General features: G+C 52.4%; 4 protein-coding genes across 4 annotated transcripts; 3 read left to right on the top strand and 1 right to left on the bottom strand.

The window, feature by feature from the left end:
- Positions 1-132: 132 nt before the first annotated feature.
- Positions 133-1,521, top strand: L3040_006631 (uncharacterized protein; the record flags this gene model as incomplete). The annotated part of the gene is made up of 5 exons (XM_066154188.1): positions 133-143; positions 639-734; positions 858-878; positions 1,062-1,155; positions 1,318-1,521. 5 exons carry the CDS (start codon positions 133-135, stop codon positions 1,519-1,521), a joined length of 426 nt encoding a protein of 141 aa, XP_066011166.1.
- Positions 1,522-1,893: 372 nt separating this feature from the next.
- L3040_006630 (uncharacterized protein) lies at positions 1,894-3,071 on the bottom strand (the record flags this gene model as incomplete). Its single annotated transcript, XM_007292202.1, has 2 exons — positions 1,894-2,910; positions 3,039-3,071. The coding sequence occupies 2 exons, from the start codon at positions 3,069-3,071 to the stop codon at positions 1,894-1,896; spliced, it is 1,050 nt and encodes a 349-aa protein (XP_007292264.1).
- A 2,169-nt stretch (positions 3,072-5,240) lies between these two features.
- L3040_006629 (uncharacterized protein) lies at positions 5,241-11,985 on the top strand (the record flags this gene model as incomplete). Its single annotated transcript, XM_007292201.1, has 7 exons — positions 5,241-5,365; positions 5,421-5,474; positions 5,534-5,574; positions 5,631-6,302; positions 6,358-9,047; positions 9,095-11,745; positions 11,799-11,985. 7 exons carry the CDS (start codon positions 5,241-5,243, stop codon positions 11,983-11,985), a joined length of 6,420 nt encoding a protein of 2,139 aa, XP_007292263.1.
- Positions 11,986-12,973: 988 nt separating this feature from the next.
- L3040_006628 (uncharacterized protein) lies at positions 12,974-15,874 on the top strand (the record flags this gene model as incomplete). Its single annotated transcript, XM_007292200.2, has 4 exons — positions 12,974-13,646; positions 13,694-15,282; positions 15,352-15,443; positions 15,676-15,874. 4 exons carry the CDS (start codon positions 12,974-12,976, stop codon positions 15,872-15,874), a joined length of 2,553 nt encoding a protein of 850 aa, XP_007292262.2.
- Positions 15,875-15,976: the final 102 nt, after the last annotated feature.

Raw genomic sequence — 15,976 nt, 5'->3', positions numbered from 1 at the left:
TACGGACATCGCGTCCGTCGCGTGGTGCTGAGTGCGTCGTCAGGAGTGAGTGAACAAACAAGAAGAGCAGCAGCAGCAGCAGAAAGCGCAAGGAGGGAGGACGAGGAGTAGGAGGAGGAGCACGAAGCAACGATGGCGTCGAGGTTAGTCTCCATCATCTACTGCCCTGTTTTCTTTATATTTTCTTTTTACTTCTGCTTTTGCGTGCCGGCTCGGGTCCTCACCTCTCTCCTCTCTCTCCCTTACGCTGCCGGCAGCGATCTTTCGGGTAGCATTCCGAGTCAGAGACAGAGAGAAGGGGGGGGTTGGTCTTGTGCCGGACTCTCTACATCGATTCGGAACGCGCGCGGGCGAGCACCGTCCCTTCTACAATTTTTTCTTTCTTCAGGGGCGCGCTGCTATTCTCGACGCTGTCTTCTTCTTTTCTCTGCTTTGATTTTCCGACTTGATGTGTTCTTATGCGCGGGGGAGGGATAGGTCAATTTTTTTTATTTTTTTTCTCTCTGGTGTCTGTTACGTTTGTCGATGTATCTAGATTTCTCCATGCGCCGCGGGTAGGCTCGAGAGGGAGAGAAGAGGATGGGAAGAGGATCGCAGGCAAGTGAGTATGAGGCTGACATACTGTTGGAACGCCACAGCAGGTTCGGGCAGTCGACGCTGCACCAGCGGGATCCGCGCAGCGCGCTGTTTGAGGGGTATAACAACAGTGGAGGGGCGGGGAATACTCCGAATCGGTATGCAGGTGGTGCTGGGTATGGCAGAGGGGGAGGAGCAGCAGGAGGGGGCGTGAATGGGGGGTATGGGAATGGCAATGGGAGTGGGAGTGGAGGGCCTGGGGTTGATGGGCCGGGGTACAGGCCTGCGACGCCGAATCGGAAGTGAGTCGGTCTCTTGCTTCTCTGTTTACTCTTTCCAGGAGGCTGCGGTTGGTTGGGATGTGGAGATTGAGCTTGGATACGGGATTTGGAGGAACACGATGGATGAATTGGATGGGACGGGACGGACAGTGTCGATGCTGTTGTATGGATACATACTGACTGACTGACTGACGGGATCCGCAGAGGCCAATACAGCGACGCCGTGCTCAACGAACTCGAGTCCCAGAACGACGGCCAGGTCGAAGGCATACTTGGCAAAGTCCGCCAGCTGAAAGACGTACGTCTGTCCTGTTTCGCTTCCCCTTTCTTCCCCTTCTCCCGATTGCCATATCTCGCATACCCCATCATCATCATCATCATCATCATCATCATTGTCACTACTTGTGTATGTGTATATGTGATTTGTATGTGTGTACTAATTCTCCCATCGACGCCCTAGATGACAATGGCCATCGGCGACGAGATCCGCGACTCATCGGCTCTCGCAGAGAAGATGAACGACTCGTTCGATGGGACGCGCCTACGTCTCAAGGGTACCATGAATCGCATGCTGGTCATGGCCGAGCGGACGGGCGTCGGTTGGAAGGTGTGGCTGGCCTTCTTTGCTGCCGTGGGGTTCTTGTTCTTCTGGGTGTGGATTTGAGCCGATGCTTGAAGGTGTGGGGATGGGAGAAGACCTGGAGGGGGGGGGGGGTGGGTTATGTATACATGGAAGATGCTGCATATATTGTATATTGATTGCACTGGCGTTGGGGCTTGGTAAAGAAAACGATGGGGAAGGGAGAAAGGAGGGGAGAAGTTGTATCCTGTCTTTCTTGTGGTCGGGCTTGGGGCGTTGATTGGCAGCTCATACCATAGCTTCCAAAGTCTTGTCTGGTTCTCTAATTTGGGGTATCTGATTTTGAGGGTTACTAGTAAGGTAGGCTTCGCTTCATACACTATGTTGGATAACACTGCACCTCTTCTTCGGTACTGGCAAACCAGATACCTGGCGCTCGCTTCCTTCCGAAGAGCCTTACGACGGCCGCCCAGCCGATCTGTTAGAGGCGCTCCGTCTAGACGCTCGTCTCGGAGGACTTCCCATCTCGCTACTGTCTGCCATCAGGTTACTCAAGTCCATACTATTCTGCGTCCCATCACTCCTAACCATACTCATCGCAGCCTGATGTCGTGAAATTTGACTCTCGTCGGCACCGTCGTCGTCACTACTCGATAGTTCCTCCTCGGTATCCGTGTGCTCGTAGCCGTCAGCCGATGCTTCAGGGATATCCGCGTCCAGGTCGGCATCTATGTCCATGTCCAGATCATACTGTCTCTGCTGATGACGATGTTCATGAATCAAGTCTTCCTCTTGCAACAAATCCCCCGCGGCTTCCTCCCCATCTCCTACCGAGCCCTCCCCACTGAACTGCGAGCGTCTGACTTCATCGCCTCGAACCAAAGCCTCGCGATAAACATCATCCGGTAACCTTGACGCCAGAACGTTTGCGGGGAAATCTTGCATATGCCCTCCACCCTCTTCTTCCTCCTCCTCTATATCACTCCCCTCGTCGCTACTATCCAGTAGCCCCGCCGTCCCATTCGCATCCTCATCAGCATCCGGCACTTCATCGTCCAGATCCCTGCCCATGTCCCCCATCTCGGTACCCATGTCTTCGCCCTGCAACAGCTCATTGCCCATCTCGGCCGCCTCGGCCTCGGCGAGCTCCTGCGCGAGCGCTTCGCGGCGCAGGGCCTCCTGGTGCTCTTCCATCTCCCGCTTCTCCTCGCGGAGCTGGTGCAGGGATTTGGAGACGCCAGGGGGTTTGATCCATCCGGAGCCGTAGTTCTGGATGTTTTGCTTGCGGAGCGCGAGGTATTCTTCATCCTGGCGAAGGCGCGAGAGCGGAGTACGCTGGGTCTGGCGGTGGCGTGGATGCTGCTGCGGGTGCTGCTGCTGGGCTTGGGCGTCGCTCGGGGCACCTTGGGCGGGAGGAGTGGTGAAGGCGGATGGATGGGGCGTTGTCGAGGAGGTGTACCAGAGGGAGTAGGACTGTGTGTGGTAGGTTTTGTTAGTGGTTTGAGGGCGTCCGACCTGTTTTCGGTGTGGAAAGTGCTTGGTGTGGTCAAGAGAGGGGGGGAATGATTGAGGGAACAGAGGCAGGAAAAGTTTGGACTCACATCCTGCGGTGCTAGACTTGGTAGAGAGAACATGCTGAAGAGCTGGTGCAAATGAACGATGCTAGAATTGAGCGACTTTGTTTGTTGACGTTGATGCTGAGGCTGAGGCTGAGGCTGAGGCGATGCGAGGTGGTGCACGATGCTACGTAGTACGTACCGGTACCGGTAGTACTACGTACTTCCTATCTGCAGGGGGGGGGGGGGGTTGAACGCTCGGCCCACGAGGCTGGGTGGCGTGGGGTCGGGGTCGGGGTGGGGTGGGGTGTGGTGTGATGTGTAAGAAAGTCAAGTTTTGACCGAGGTCCATCTCTCTCAGCCTTGTCCCGAGAAGGCGCTCATTCATTCCATTCCACTTTACTTACTGTACTACGTACTTACTGTCTCTGTATTGTGGACTTGACCGCGCTTGCGGTATCATCTCGTTTCTTCTGGCTTGGATTGGTCGAGGAAGTAGGGAACATCGCAGTCCATGGAAATTGTCATGCGTGCTTTCTTGGATCTCACCTCACGGCAAGGAGCTCTCGATTCGATCCGAAGTACCGTTTTGCCCCAAACACGAACCCGAATGCGCCCGAGTGTCGATGTCGATGTTGTCACCATAATATTGGGTTGGTAGTTGCAGTGTATAATGCCTGTGCTGTCATTGGCTGCAGTCTCGGATGCTTGGGTCGGTCTTGACCAATCATATCTGGGAAGGCGATGCGATATCGGGGGTAGCTTTTGTTCGCTTCTTTTCTTTCTTCTTGGTAGACGAAACAAGGCTACGCTACCACTGACGCTACCTGGGGGAGCGGGGGAAGGGGGGAAGGGGGGAAGGGGGGGGGAAGGGGGTGGGGGGTTGGCCACGATAAGTACTCTGTATATCTAGTGGTAGGTATCGTACGTATTACTTGCTGCATATATGTAAGCGACTTTCCATATCCTGAATCGGCTGCTTTGCTGTGCGGTGCGGTGCGGTGCTGCACAGTACAAGATGGTCGAGGGACAACCAAAGTACCTACCTAGGTAGGTACCGGTAGTACAACAAGTACTTGGCTATCATAGTCATGCCCTCATGCTGTTGACAAGATCGATTCATCGTGGCAGATAGGCAGGCTACCGGCAATGAACCATGGCATGCGAAGATCTGTAGTTGTTAATTGTACGGAGTAGTTGTACTACACTACCGGTACTATAGTACTTGTAGTTGTAGTATTGTGGAAATACTACCCCTACTACCTACTGCCTAGACACTTTCACCCTGGTCCTAGCTAGTCCAAGCTTTCAGATGCGAATTTACTACCCTACTAAGTACTGGTACAGTATACTCCGTACCTACTCCATGAATGGTCGAAGTACCACGTACTAGCCCTCTCCTAGCTCCGGCAAGGAATATTCACTCGCCGCCCGCTACGCACTCAACGCCAGACCAAATGGAAAAAAAAAAAGCCTTTAAAGTCCTTCCCCCTCCCGCCACCACCCTCTTTCTTCCCTCCCCGACTCCAATCCGAACAACACAACCCCCAAGCAGAGGAATTTTCTTGCTCTGAGCCCAAAACAATTGCACAATGTGAGTGATGATGTTATGTTATGTTATGTTATGTTCGGTCCTGTTCTGCTTTGCTCCCTTGACTTCCCAACTACTCACCTGCTACCGGCGCGGGGTCAGCATCAGCGATCAAGCAATCATATATGGACGGACCCAAAAGCCAACAGGAGCTCGATAACATCCATCCTGCTCTCGGTATAGCAAGACCGGAACAACAGTTGTGGAGATGGAAAATGCAAATTTGCATTTCAATTTCGTCAATCGAGATTCACCCATGTGCTTATCACCCATTCGTTTATTCGTTTATGCATTGAGGTGCAGACAAAAAAGAATCCGTCCGCCCAGTCCTGACGCAGTCAACCACCGACCACCGCGATTGACTGCGCTAGGTCTGGAACTCCCGGTTTCACTGCTACTGCATGCCTTCCCCTCAATTCAAACCCGCCAATGCTTATCAACTTTCGGACTTGAGATTTGGTTTGCTCTTCCTTATCTCCTTGACTAACATCAATTTTGCCCCTAGACAAATAAACATTACAATCAAGCGCTAAGAGAGACGATTTCCGCAAAGCACTACATAGGCGGACAACATCCCTTCGTTTGGACTATCGCTTCCTCTCGACTATCGCTTCCTCAACCCTTTTACTCTCGAAGTCGCCGCTACTTTGCCTGCTATGGCAAAAGTCGACGATTTCAACGATAGACAAAACCAGATTGACGCCGAGAACGAGCCATATCATCAATATGAATATCAGACAGAGGAGAACGAGTCTTGGGCAGGAGCTCTGCCAGTGAAGCAGTGAGTTCCACAAGAGCCTGCTCTGCTGGTCTAGCGAAACTAACCAAGTGATTAGAGGATTATACGATCCTGGCTTGGAGAAAGATGCGTGCGGTGTTGGCTTTGCTTGGTACGTACGAATGCAGAGGCCTGGAAAAAAGAGGAAGAAACACAACTAACCTCAAGCAGCCACATAAAGGGCAAGGCGAGCCACAAGATTGTTAGCGATGGTATGCCCACATCCCTATCTTTATAGAACCAGTATGCTGACATGCCGTCACTCTAGCGCGGAACTTGCTGTGTAACATGACCCATCGCGGTGCGGTCGGGTCCGATGCGCGAGACGGAGATGGAGCGGGTGTTATGACTTCAATCCCCCACAAGTTCTTCATCAAGAATTTTGAACGCGAAACGGATATCAAGCTTCCACCTCTAGGGCAATATGCCGTGGGCAATCTTTTCTTCAAGCCAGATGAGGAGACTTTGCATGAATCAAAGAGACAATTGGAAGAGATCTCAGAGTCACTGGGGTTGAGAGTATTGGGGTGGCGGGAGCCTCCTAAAGATTCCACTCTCCTTGGTCCCGCGGCTGCTTCTCGTGAGCCAACTATTCTGCAGCCATTCGTTGTACTTGCTTCTGCATATGGTTCTGGCAACTCGCCCGAGATCACAGACCCCAGTCTTTTTGATGACAAACACTTCGAAAGACAGCTCTATGTACTGCGAAAGCGTGCAACCCACACCATTGGCTTGCACAACTGGTTCTACCTGTGCTCTCTGTCCAACAAGAACATTGTGTACAAAGGCCAGCTTGCTCCCATCCAAGTATATCAGTACTATTATGATCTGGTCAACGCCGATTACGAAGCCCATTTCGCTCTCGTGCATTCCCGTTTTTCTACCAACACCTTCCCTTCCTGGGATCGTGCCCAACCCCTGAGATGGGCAGCTCACAATGGTAAGGGCCTCGTAATATCCAATCAACAGCCGCGCGGGTACTAACCTCTGACTAGGTGAAATCAATACTTTGCGAGGGAACAAGAACTGGATGCGAGCTCGCGAGGGTGTCATGCAGTCCGATATTTTTGGCGAAGAGCTTGAATCGCTCTACCCAATCGTTGAAGATGGTGGCTCCGATTCGGCCGCCTTCGACAATGTCCTGGAACTGTTGACCATCAATGGTGTGTTGTCGCTCCCAGAGGCGGTCATGCTTATGGTGCCTGAAGCGTGGGAGGACAACCCCGCGATGGATCCTGCCAAGGCCGCCTTCTACGAGTGGGCAGCTTGTCAGATGGAGCCTTGGGATGGTCCAGCGCTCTTTACATTCGCGGATGGACGGTACTGCGGTGCCAACCTGGACCGAAACGGTCTCCGACCTTGCAGGTACTACGTTATGGATGATGACAGAATTATTTGTGCATCAGAAGTCGGGACTATCCCCGTTGACCCCGAGCGTGTTATCCTCAAGGGTCGCTTGCAACCGGGAAAGATGTTGCTGGTCGATACGCTTGCTGGTCGCATCATCGACGACAGTGAGCTGAAAAGCACGGTGTCTACTCGCCAGGACTTCAGAGCTTGGCTTCAGAAGGAGCTGTTAAGCTTGCCAAAGATCCTTGAGGATCTTCTCACTCAAGGAGCAGTCGAACTGGCCCCAAAGCCAGATGCTTCTCAAATCCAGGAGGACCCCATGCTGAGAGCATTCGGATACTCTTTCGAACAAGTCAGTCTGCTTCTCGGTCCCATGGCCACTGATGAGAAGGAGGCTCTTGGATCCATGGGAAACGACGCTCCGCTGGCCTGCCTGGCTCAGGCTCCTCGTCTGCTGTATGAATACTTTAGACAGCTGTTCGCTCAAGTCACCAACCCTCCCATCGACCCCATCAGGGAAGCCATCGTCATGTCTCTGCAGTGCTACGTTGGACCTCAGGGCAACTTGCTCGAGATGGATTCTTCCCAGTGTGGTCGATTGCTTCTCCCAACCCCAGTCCTCTCCATCCCCGAGTTCAATGCGTTGAAGAACATCAACAGGATGAATTCTGCCTGGACTGTCAAGGTCATTGATTTGACATTCCCCAAGTCAGAGGGTGTTCAAGGATATATCAACCATTTGGACGAGATATGCGACCAGGCAACTGCAGCCATCAACAATAAGGACCGCATCATCATCCTATCCGATCGTGCCACTTCCGCAGACCGCGTTCCCGTATCTGCTCTACTCGCATCCGGTATGGTCCACCACCACTTGGTTAACAACAAGTGGAGATCGCTTGCTGCTGTCGTTGTCGAGACTGCCGAGGCCCGCGAAGTCCACCACATGTGCGTGCTGCTCGGATACGGCGCTGATGCCATCAACCCATACCTCGCTATGGAGTGCATCATCAAGCTGAACCGAGAGGGTCTTATCCGAAAGAAGCTCACCGACGATGAGCTCATCCGCAACTACAAGTATTCCGCGGATGGAGGTATCTTGAAGGTGATGAGCAAGATGGGTATCTCCACCCTGGCCAGTTACAAGGGTGCTCAGATCTTCGAGGCACTTGGTGTTGATGACACGGTTGTAGATCGCTGCTTCAAGGGAACCGCCACCAGAATCAAGGGCATCACTTTCGAGCTGATCGCAGAGGATGCTTTCAGATTCCACGAGAAGGGTTTCCCATCCCGATATACCGTCTCTGTTCCAGGTCTTGTCGAGTCTGGCGAGTACCATTGGCGTGACGGCGGAGAGCCCCACATCAATGATCCGACATCGATTGCCAACATCCAGGATGCGGTCCGTACCAAGAACGACAAGTCGTACGAGGCTTATTCTCGCTCCGAGTACGAGCAAATCAAGTCTTGCACCCTTCGAGGTCTTCTAGATTTCAAGTTTGATGAGTGCTCTCCGGTGCCCATCGACCAAGTTGAGCCATGGACCGAGATTGTCCGCCGCTTCTGTACGGGAGCCATGTCCTATGGTTCTATTTCTATGGAATCCCATTCTACTCTTGCTGTGGCAATGAACCGACTTGGTGGAAAATCCAACACCGGAGAAGGAGGAGAAGACCCTGAGCGATCCGAGAGAATGGCGAACGGCGATACCATGCGTTCTGCCATCAAACAGGTTGCATCCGGCCGCTTCGGTGTCACTTCCAACTACCTCGCCGACTCTGATGAGCTCCAGATTAAGATGGCACAAGGCGCTAAGCCTGGAGAAGGTGGTGAGCTACCCGGCCATAAGGTTTCGAAGTCCATTGCCCGCACGCGTCACTCTACCCCTGGTGTTGGTCTCATTTCCCCACCACCCCACCACGACATCTACAGTATCGAAGATTTGAAGCAACTCATCTACGATCTCAAGTGCTCTAACCCTCGTGCCCGAGTATCTGTCAAGCTTGTCTCCGAGACGGGTGTTGGAATCGTCGCTTCGGGTGTCGCCAAGGCCAAGGCCGACCACATCTTGATTTCGGGTCATGATGGTGGAACTGGTGCTTCCCGATGGACCGGTATTAAATATGCCGGTCTTCCTTGGGAGCTTGGTCTTGCCGAGACCCATCAGACTCTGGTTCTGAACGATCTCCGTGGTCGTGTCGTTGTCCAGACTGATGGTCAACTCCGAACCGGACGCGATGTTGCTATTGCCTGTCTGCTCGGCGCTGAGGAGTGGGGCTTTGCCACTACTCCTCTGATCGCTATGGGGTGTATCTTCATGAGAAAATGCCACACGGTAGGAGATTTGTATTCGCTCATATTAATATGCTAACATGTCTTCAGAATACGTGCCCGGTTGGTATCGCCACCCAAGACCCTGAGCTCAGAAAGAAGTTCAAGGGTAGTCCGGAACATGTCATCAACTTCTTCTACTACATTGCTAATGAGCTTCGTGCTATCATGGCTAAGCTTGGCTTCAGGACCATTAACGAAATGGTTGGTCACGCTGAGAAGTTGAGAGTTCGTGAAGATCTTCGAACTCCCAAAACTCAAAACATTGATTTGTCATTGATACTCACACCGGCCCACAAGCTACGACCTGGGGTTGCGACTTTCAATGTTCGCAAGCAGGACCATCGTCTCTACGTTAGACTCGACAACAAGCTGATTTCAGAGGCTGAATTGACTCTTGACAAAGGATTGCCTTCCCGAATTGAGTGCGATGTCGTTAATACCGACCGTGCCATGGGAACTTCGCTCTCGTACCAAATTTCCAAGCGTTACGGTGAAGAGGGGCTTCCCATGGACACTGTCCACGTCAATATCAAGGGTTCTGCTGGTCAATCATTCGGTGCTTTCCTCGCACCGGGGGTCACTTTGGAGCTGGAGGGAGATTCCAACGACTATGTTGGAAAAGGTCTTTCAGGAGGACGCCTCATCATCTACCCTCCACGCGCAGCCGTCTTCAAGGCAGAGGAGAATGTCATCGTTGGCAACGTCTGCTTATACGGTGCCACCAGTGGAACTTGTTTCTTCCGTGGTGTTGCTGCAGAGCGATTTGCTGTTCGCAACTCGGGTGCCACCGCTGTCGTTGAGGGTGTCGGTGATCACGGATGTGAGTACATGACTGGAGGTCGTGTGCTCATTCTTGGAAGCACTGGTCGCAACTTTGCTGCCGGCATGTCTGGTGGAATTGCCTATATCCTGGATATCCAGCAAGACTTCATGTCTAAGCTTAACCCTGAGATGGTTGAAGCATCCGGCATTGATGATCCAACTGAGATTGCCTACGTACGAGGCTTGATCGAGGATCACCACCACTACACCGGCTCCGAACTTGCCGCCCGTATCCTCCTCGACTTCAACCGAGCCCTTCCACGATTCGTGAAGGTCCTGCCAGTTGACTACAAGCGTGTTCTCGCCGAAGAGGCCGCTAAGGCAGCTGAGGCCAAGCGAGCTGAGTTCCAGATGCCAAACATCCCCGGTCTAGCAATTCGTGAGCACGAGGATAAGATGAAGGAGAAGGCTAAGCACGCGAAGTCCAGCGTGCAGGACATCGAGGAGTCCATTGGCGATTCTGCCGTCGAGAAGAAGAGATCTCTCGTCTTGGACAAGACCAGGGGTTTCATGAAGTATCAACGCCGCTCCGAGAAATACCGTTCTGCAAAGACGCGAACTCGCGATTGGGCTGAGCTTTCCAAGCGTCTCGACGAGGATGAGCTTAAGTACCAAGCTGCTCGCTGCATGGACTGTGGTGTTCCCTTCTGTCAGTCTGACTCTGGCTGCCCTATTTCTAACATCATTCCCAAATGGAACGAGCTGGCGTTTCGCGGCTCCTGGAGAGATGCTCTCAATCGTCTGCTCATGACCAACAACTTTCCCGAGTTTACCGGGCGTGTTTGCCCTGCTCCTTGCGAAGGTGCTTGCGTCCTCGGCATTAACGAAGACCCAGTCGGGATCAAGTCAATCGAGTGTGCCATCATCGACCGTGGATTTGACATGGGCTGGATGATTCCTCAGCCACCAAAGGTCCGCACTGGAAAAACCGTAGCCATCATTGGATCTGGACCCGCCGGTCTTGCATGTGCCGATCAGCTCAACAAGGCTGGGCACTCGGTCACCCTCTACGAACGCGCCGATCGTCTGGGTGGCCTTCTCATGTATGGTATCCCCAACATGAAACTCGACAAGAAGATTGTCAAACGTCGTACGGACTTCATGGCTGCGGAGGGCATCGTTTTCAAGACTGGCGTCGCTATCGGAGAACAAATCACCCTTAATGACCTCAAGGCTGAGAACGATGCTGTCGTCATTGCCACTGGTGCTACAGTCGCTCGCGATCTCCCAATCAAAAACAGAAACCTTGAGGGTATCCATTTTGCCATGCAATTCCTCCACAAGAATACAAAGTCTCTTCTTGACTCTGAGCTTGCGGATGGTGAATTCATCTCGGCTAAGGGCAAGAACGTCGTGGTTATCGGTGGTGGTGACACTGGAAACGACTGCATCGGCACCTCGCTTCGTCACGGTGCCAAGTCCGTCACCAACTTCGAGTTGTTGCCACAGCCACCTAACGAGCGTGCCCGCGACAACCCATGGCCTCAGTGGCCCAGAATATACCGTGTCGACTACGGCCACACAGAGGTCAAGCAGCACATGGGCAAGGATCCTCGTGAATTCTGTGTCATGTCTGAGGAATTCGTCGATGACGGAGAGGGCAGAGTCAAGGGCATTAACACTATCCGTGTTGAGTGGACCAAGTCTGCTACTGGGGGATGGGACATGAAGAAAATCGAGGGCTCCCAGCAATTCTTTCCTGCCGAGCTTGTTCTCCTGTCCATGGGTTTCCTTGGCCCCGAGGACCGCGTTCTTGGTGACGAGGTGGAGAAGGACGCTCGTAAGAACGTCAAGACCCCTCCTGGGAAGTACCACACCAACATGGAAGGTGTCTTTGCTGCTGGTGACTGCCGCCGTGGACAGTCCCTCATCGTCTGGTACGTCTTAACTAAGATCACCTGAACTTCACTCTTGCTAACCATTTACTTAGGGGTATCAACGAAGGCCGTCAATCCGCTCGTGAGGTTGATCTCTACCTTGAAGGATCTACCGGCCTGCCTGTCACTGGTGGTATCGTCAAGCAAACCGCCAACGAGATTCTCGGCAAGCACGCAGCAAAGGAGGTGCAAGGGCGCGCCGAGCGTGCTCCCATCCAAGTCACTGCTGCCGCAAACTGATGGGCACGATAACAGAAAGATATGTAGATGAGCCTACGACGATGAAATCTCATGAAGGAGCGACAGGGAACTGCATAAGAGGATTGCTAGAAAAGTCAAAGGCATGCGGGGTCGGGGTGACGAAGGAAGACATACAAACGGGCTTTTACGCTTTCTTGCAACGATACCAGATTTGAGCACTGCTTGCACGGATAGAGTGGGGGGCTGGATATATTCTGTGCGGCAATTTTCACACCTGATGCATTTTACGACACCAGTGAACACTTCTGTTAGGAGGGGCGATGCGGTGGGGGGGATTCTTGGGTCGTTATCGCTGCTGGGAGAGGGAGTTTGATAATGCTTGCTGGCGATGATTTTCTTCTAATGGGTTGTACATAGGAAATGCAATCGTACATAAACGTTTGAAGGGTGTCGTGATGTGACCATGCCAAACAATCGTGCCCAAGGATTAGGGATGTCGCTGCCAATAGAGCATTCTCGCTACCGCTGTACCCGCTACAAGCGTGTTGAGGTGGGATGAAAAAAGAAAGAAAAAGAACCTCTTCATAGTATATCATCCCATCCCGAATGCCTGCAATGAACTCCCTATCGATAGCTACATTACACAAGATCTACCGTAGTACCTACGCTGCCAAATTTCGCATGAACCCCTGCGGGCAAGCGCCAGGATGTAGAGCTTGTTGATATTCTTCCTCACGTGTTTGCCGTTAAAGTGCAGGAACTAAGCTTTGGGAATAGAGACAACAACAACTTCTGCCCATTTTACAGCCATCATTGCGCACTTGAAGACAATTGTTCTGTAGCGTAAAGAGGAAAGGCTATTGCTCCTTCTGCTACTGCACTCTCATCCTCACCAACTAATAGCAGCAGCGCAGCGCCGGGCTTGTACTGACAGTTCCCCAGCTGCCCCGCTCCAATAACCGGTCGGATCCGGATTCGAAGCCAAAAAAATCTCAACTCACCACACCAACACCAACCCGCCCCCAAGATGCGTTTCGGGAAAAAGCTCCGCAACTCCATCTACCCGAAGTGGAAGGACCAGTACATCGACTACGCGAAGCTCAAGAACCTACTGCGCGAGGACGAGGAGGAGGACTCGCGCTGGACGGAGGAGGACGAGAGTCGATTCAGCGACGAGATCCTGACGGTTCAGCTCGAGAAGGTCGCTGCCTTTCAGCAGGAGACGTTCAAGGGCCTCGAGCAGCGTACCAATGCCGCGGCCGACAAGCTGAAGGAGCTGGCGCCAGAGGATGCCAGTGGCAGTGGTAGTGGCAGGGGGAGTAGGAGCGGCAACGGCAAGGCGAAGGGTGACACTTTGACGGGCAGGTTCAAGGCGATCGAGGCCGAGCTGGACGATATCATCAACGAGACGAAGGAGCTGAAGAAGTATAGCAGCATCAACTACACGGGCTTCCTGAAGATCGTCAAGAAACATGATCGGAAGCGGGGGAGCAATTACAAGATCCGCCCGATCATGCTGATGAGTCTTTCGAGCCGGCCGTTCAATTCGGAGAGCGGGTACTCGCCGCTGTTGAATAAGCTGTCGATTATGTATTACGCGGTTCGTCAGCAGCTGGACGAGACGGAGGCGCCGCCGGGGACGTCGATTCCGGATGCGCAATCGCAGATTCAAAATGGAGAGAGGTATACTGCATACAAGTGTAAATATGAAAATCATCACTTCGGATGCTCTACTAATTATCTACAGTCTGGGTACACCCCGATAACCTGTTAGAGGTCAAGACTTTCATCCTTCGTCGGCTGCCCGTTCTGGTCTACAGTGAACAGTCCTCCAAGGACAATGAAAGCCGAGGCGATCCCACGCTCAATTCCCTCTACTTCGACAATCCAGAATTTTCGATCTACAACCAGAAAGTCGATCGTCAGGTTGACGTGCCGTCGCTTCGAATCCGTTGGTTTGGACAATTCAAGTCCGGCCCCGAGTTCATCATTGAGAAGAAGTTGATACATGAGAATGGAACTAGCGAGGAGCAGAAGTTTACGATCAAGGAGAAATACATCCAGCCTTTCATCAAGGGCGAGTACAAGATGGAGAAGACCATCCAGAAGATGGAGCGTCAGGGTCAGCCGGAAGCCCGGGTGGAGGAGTTCAAGAGTACTGTTGCGGATATCCAGAAGTTTATTCTGGAGAAGGAGCTGCAACCAGTCCTACGAGCGAACTATACCCGCACTGCGTTCCAGAAACCATTGGATGACCGTGTCAGGATCTCCATCGATACTTCGGTGGCTTTCATCAGAGAGGATGCCATCGATCCGGACAGGCCTTGCAGGAACCCTGATAGCTGGCACAGACTAGACATCGACGAGGGAGCGATGGTCTACCCATTCGCGAATGTGAACAAGGGCGAGATCTCCAGATTCCCTTACTCGATTCTCGAGATCAAGGTCAAAGATGAGGTTTCCAAGAAACACCCTCAATGGGTTGAAGATTTGATGGCATCTCATCTTGTCCACAAGGCACCTCGATTCTCAAAGTTCGTTCACGGGGTTGCGTCGCTCTTCGAAGACAATGTCAACAACCTTCCATTTTGGCTCGGTGAGCTCGAAATCGACATTCGCAAGGATCCACAAGCTGCCTTTGATGAAGAGGAAGAGAGAAAGGCGAAGCAGGCTGAAACCGAACAAGCTGTCGGCAGTCTGCTTGGAGCCTCAGTTGGTAAGAGTTACCGCGCTCCGGTCAGCTCGCCGCTTGGAAAATCCTACATGCAGGAGCGCATGGCAGCCGAGGAACGTTCTGGCAAGGCTAGTGGCCGGAACGGACGGGGCAAGTCAAGTACAGAAGACATTGATGAAGGCAACGGGGATGATGAGGGAGATTCAAGCAACCAACGTAGTTACGGAACCATGAGCTCGCTCTTCCCATCGGCGAGATCCTTCACGAAATACGCTCAAGCTCGCAAACAACAAAATGTCGTCCTGCCGCCCGGTGTCACGAAACCTACGCTTCTCATCAAAGATTCTGGTCCGCTCCAGGTAGAGCCCAAGGTTTGGCTCGCCAACGAGAGAACTTTCCTCAAATGGCAACATATTTGCGTGCTCCTTGGTGTCCTTGCTGTCTCCTTGTACAACAGTGCTGGTGAAAGTGGGATTGCCAAGGCCTTTGGCATTGTCTTCTTGTTCATCTCTATTTTCACGGGCGTCTGGGGCACGGTGCAGCACCGGATTCGGAGGAATATGATAGTAGAGAGGAGTGGCAAGGATTTCGATAACATGGTTGGGCCGATTATCGTCAGTGTCGCTCTGATGGTTTCGCTGATATTGAATGCGTGGCTCCAGGTAAGAAACATGATCTCTGAATATATGTATACTTTGATTTTTTTGACAGGCAAAGCTGACGGCCGATAGTTTGGTGCTGCGATGAAGAAAATGGAGGACCCGGTGCGTGGCAACGTTACTGCTACTGCGGGCGGAGCACATGATGTAAAAATTGAGCTGATGTGAGTGAAGGGTAGAATCCTTTTTCTTGTAGAAGAAGGGTTCCAAGATGCAGTAGTGCTCATCGGGCAATAAATACCATGAGATAATAGACGGCGGACACTGGAGTACAGGTGTAGTAGATAAACTATAGTATCGCTAGCTGCGGGTCTTCCTGGCGAATGTACAAAGATTATCAGAATATTCTTCTATACCTTCACCCTGTGATAAAGTGTTGTTTTTCGAGTTGTGCAGACTCAAAGTGGATGCTCGGGAGCCAACTATGAACCATGTGCGGATCTGCTCTTGGCGCAAGGCTGCTGTCCCAGCTCCCCTCCATCTCGCAAGCCCCTCACGAAGCTTCAAGATGGAGACTGAACAGCTCGAACAGCTCGAACAGCTCGAACAGCTCCAAAACGTGGAGGAAAAGCCTGCTGAGGCCAGAATTTCATAGACAGGCAAGCCAAAATGGAGAGCATTTACAACTCGCCGTCCTTTTGGCGATAGGCCAAGATGAGGTTTCGACTCAGCCTCGCACCATACCGTGGACAAACAT

The sequence above is a fragment of the Drepanopeziza brunnea genome (assembly GCF_022702325.1).
Source record: "Drepanopeziza brunnea f. sp. 'multigermtubi' strain 214-2 chromosome Unknown ctg11, whole genome shotgun sequence".
Lineage (NCBI taxonomy): Eukaryota > Fungi > Ascomycota > Leotiomycetes > Helotiales > Drepanopezizaceae > Drepanopeziza > Drepanopeziza brunnea.
This window is presented reverse-complemented; position numbering and strand designations above follow the sequence as displayed.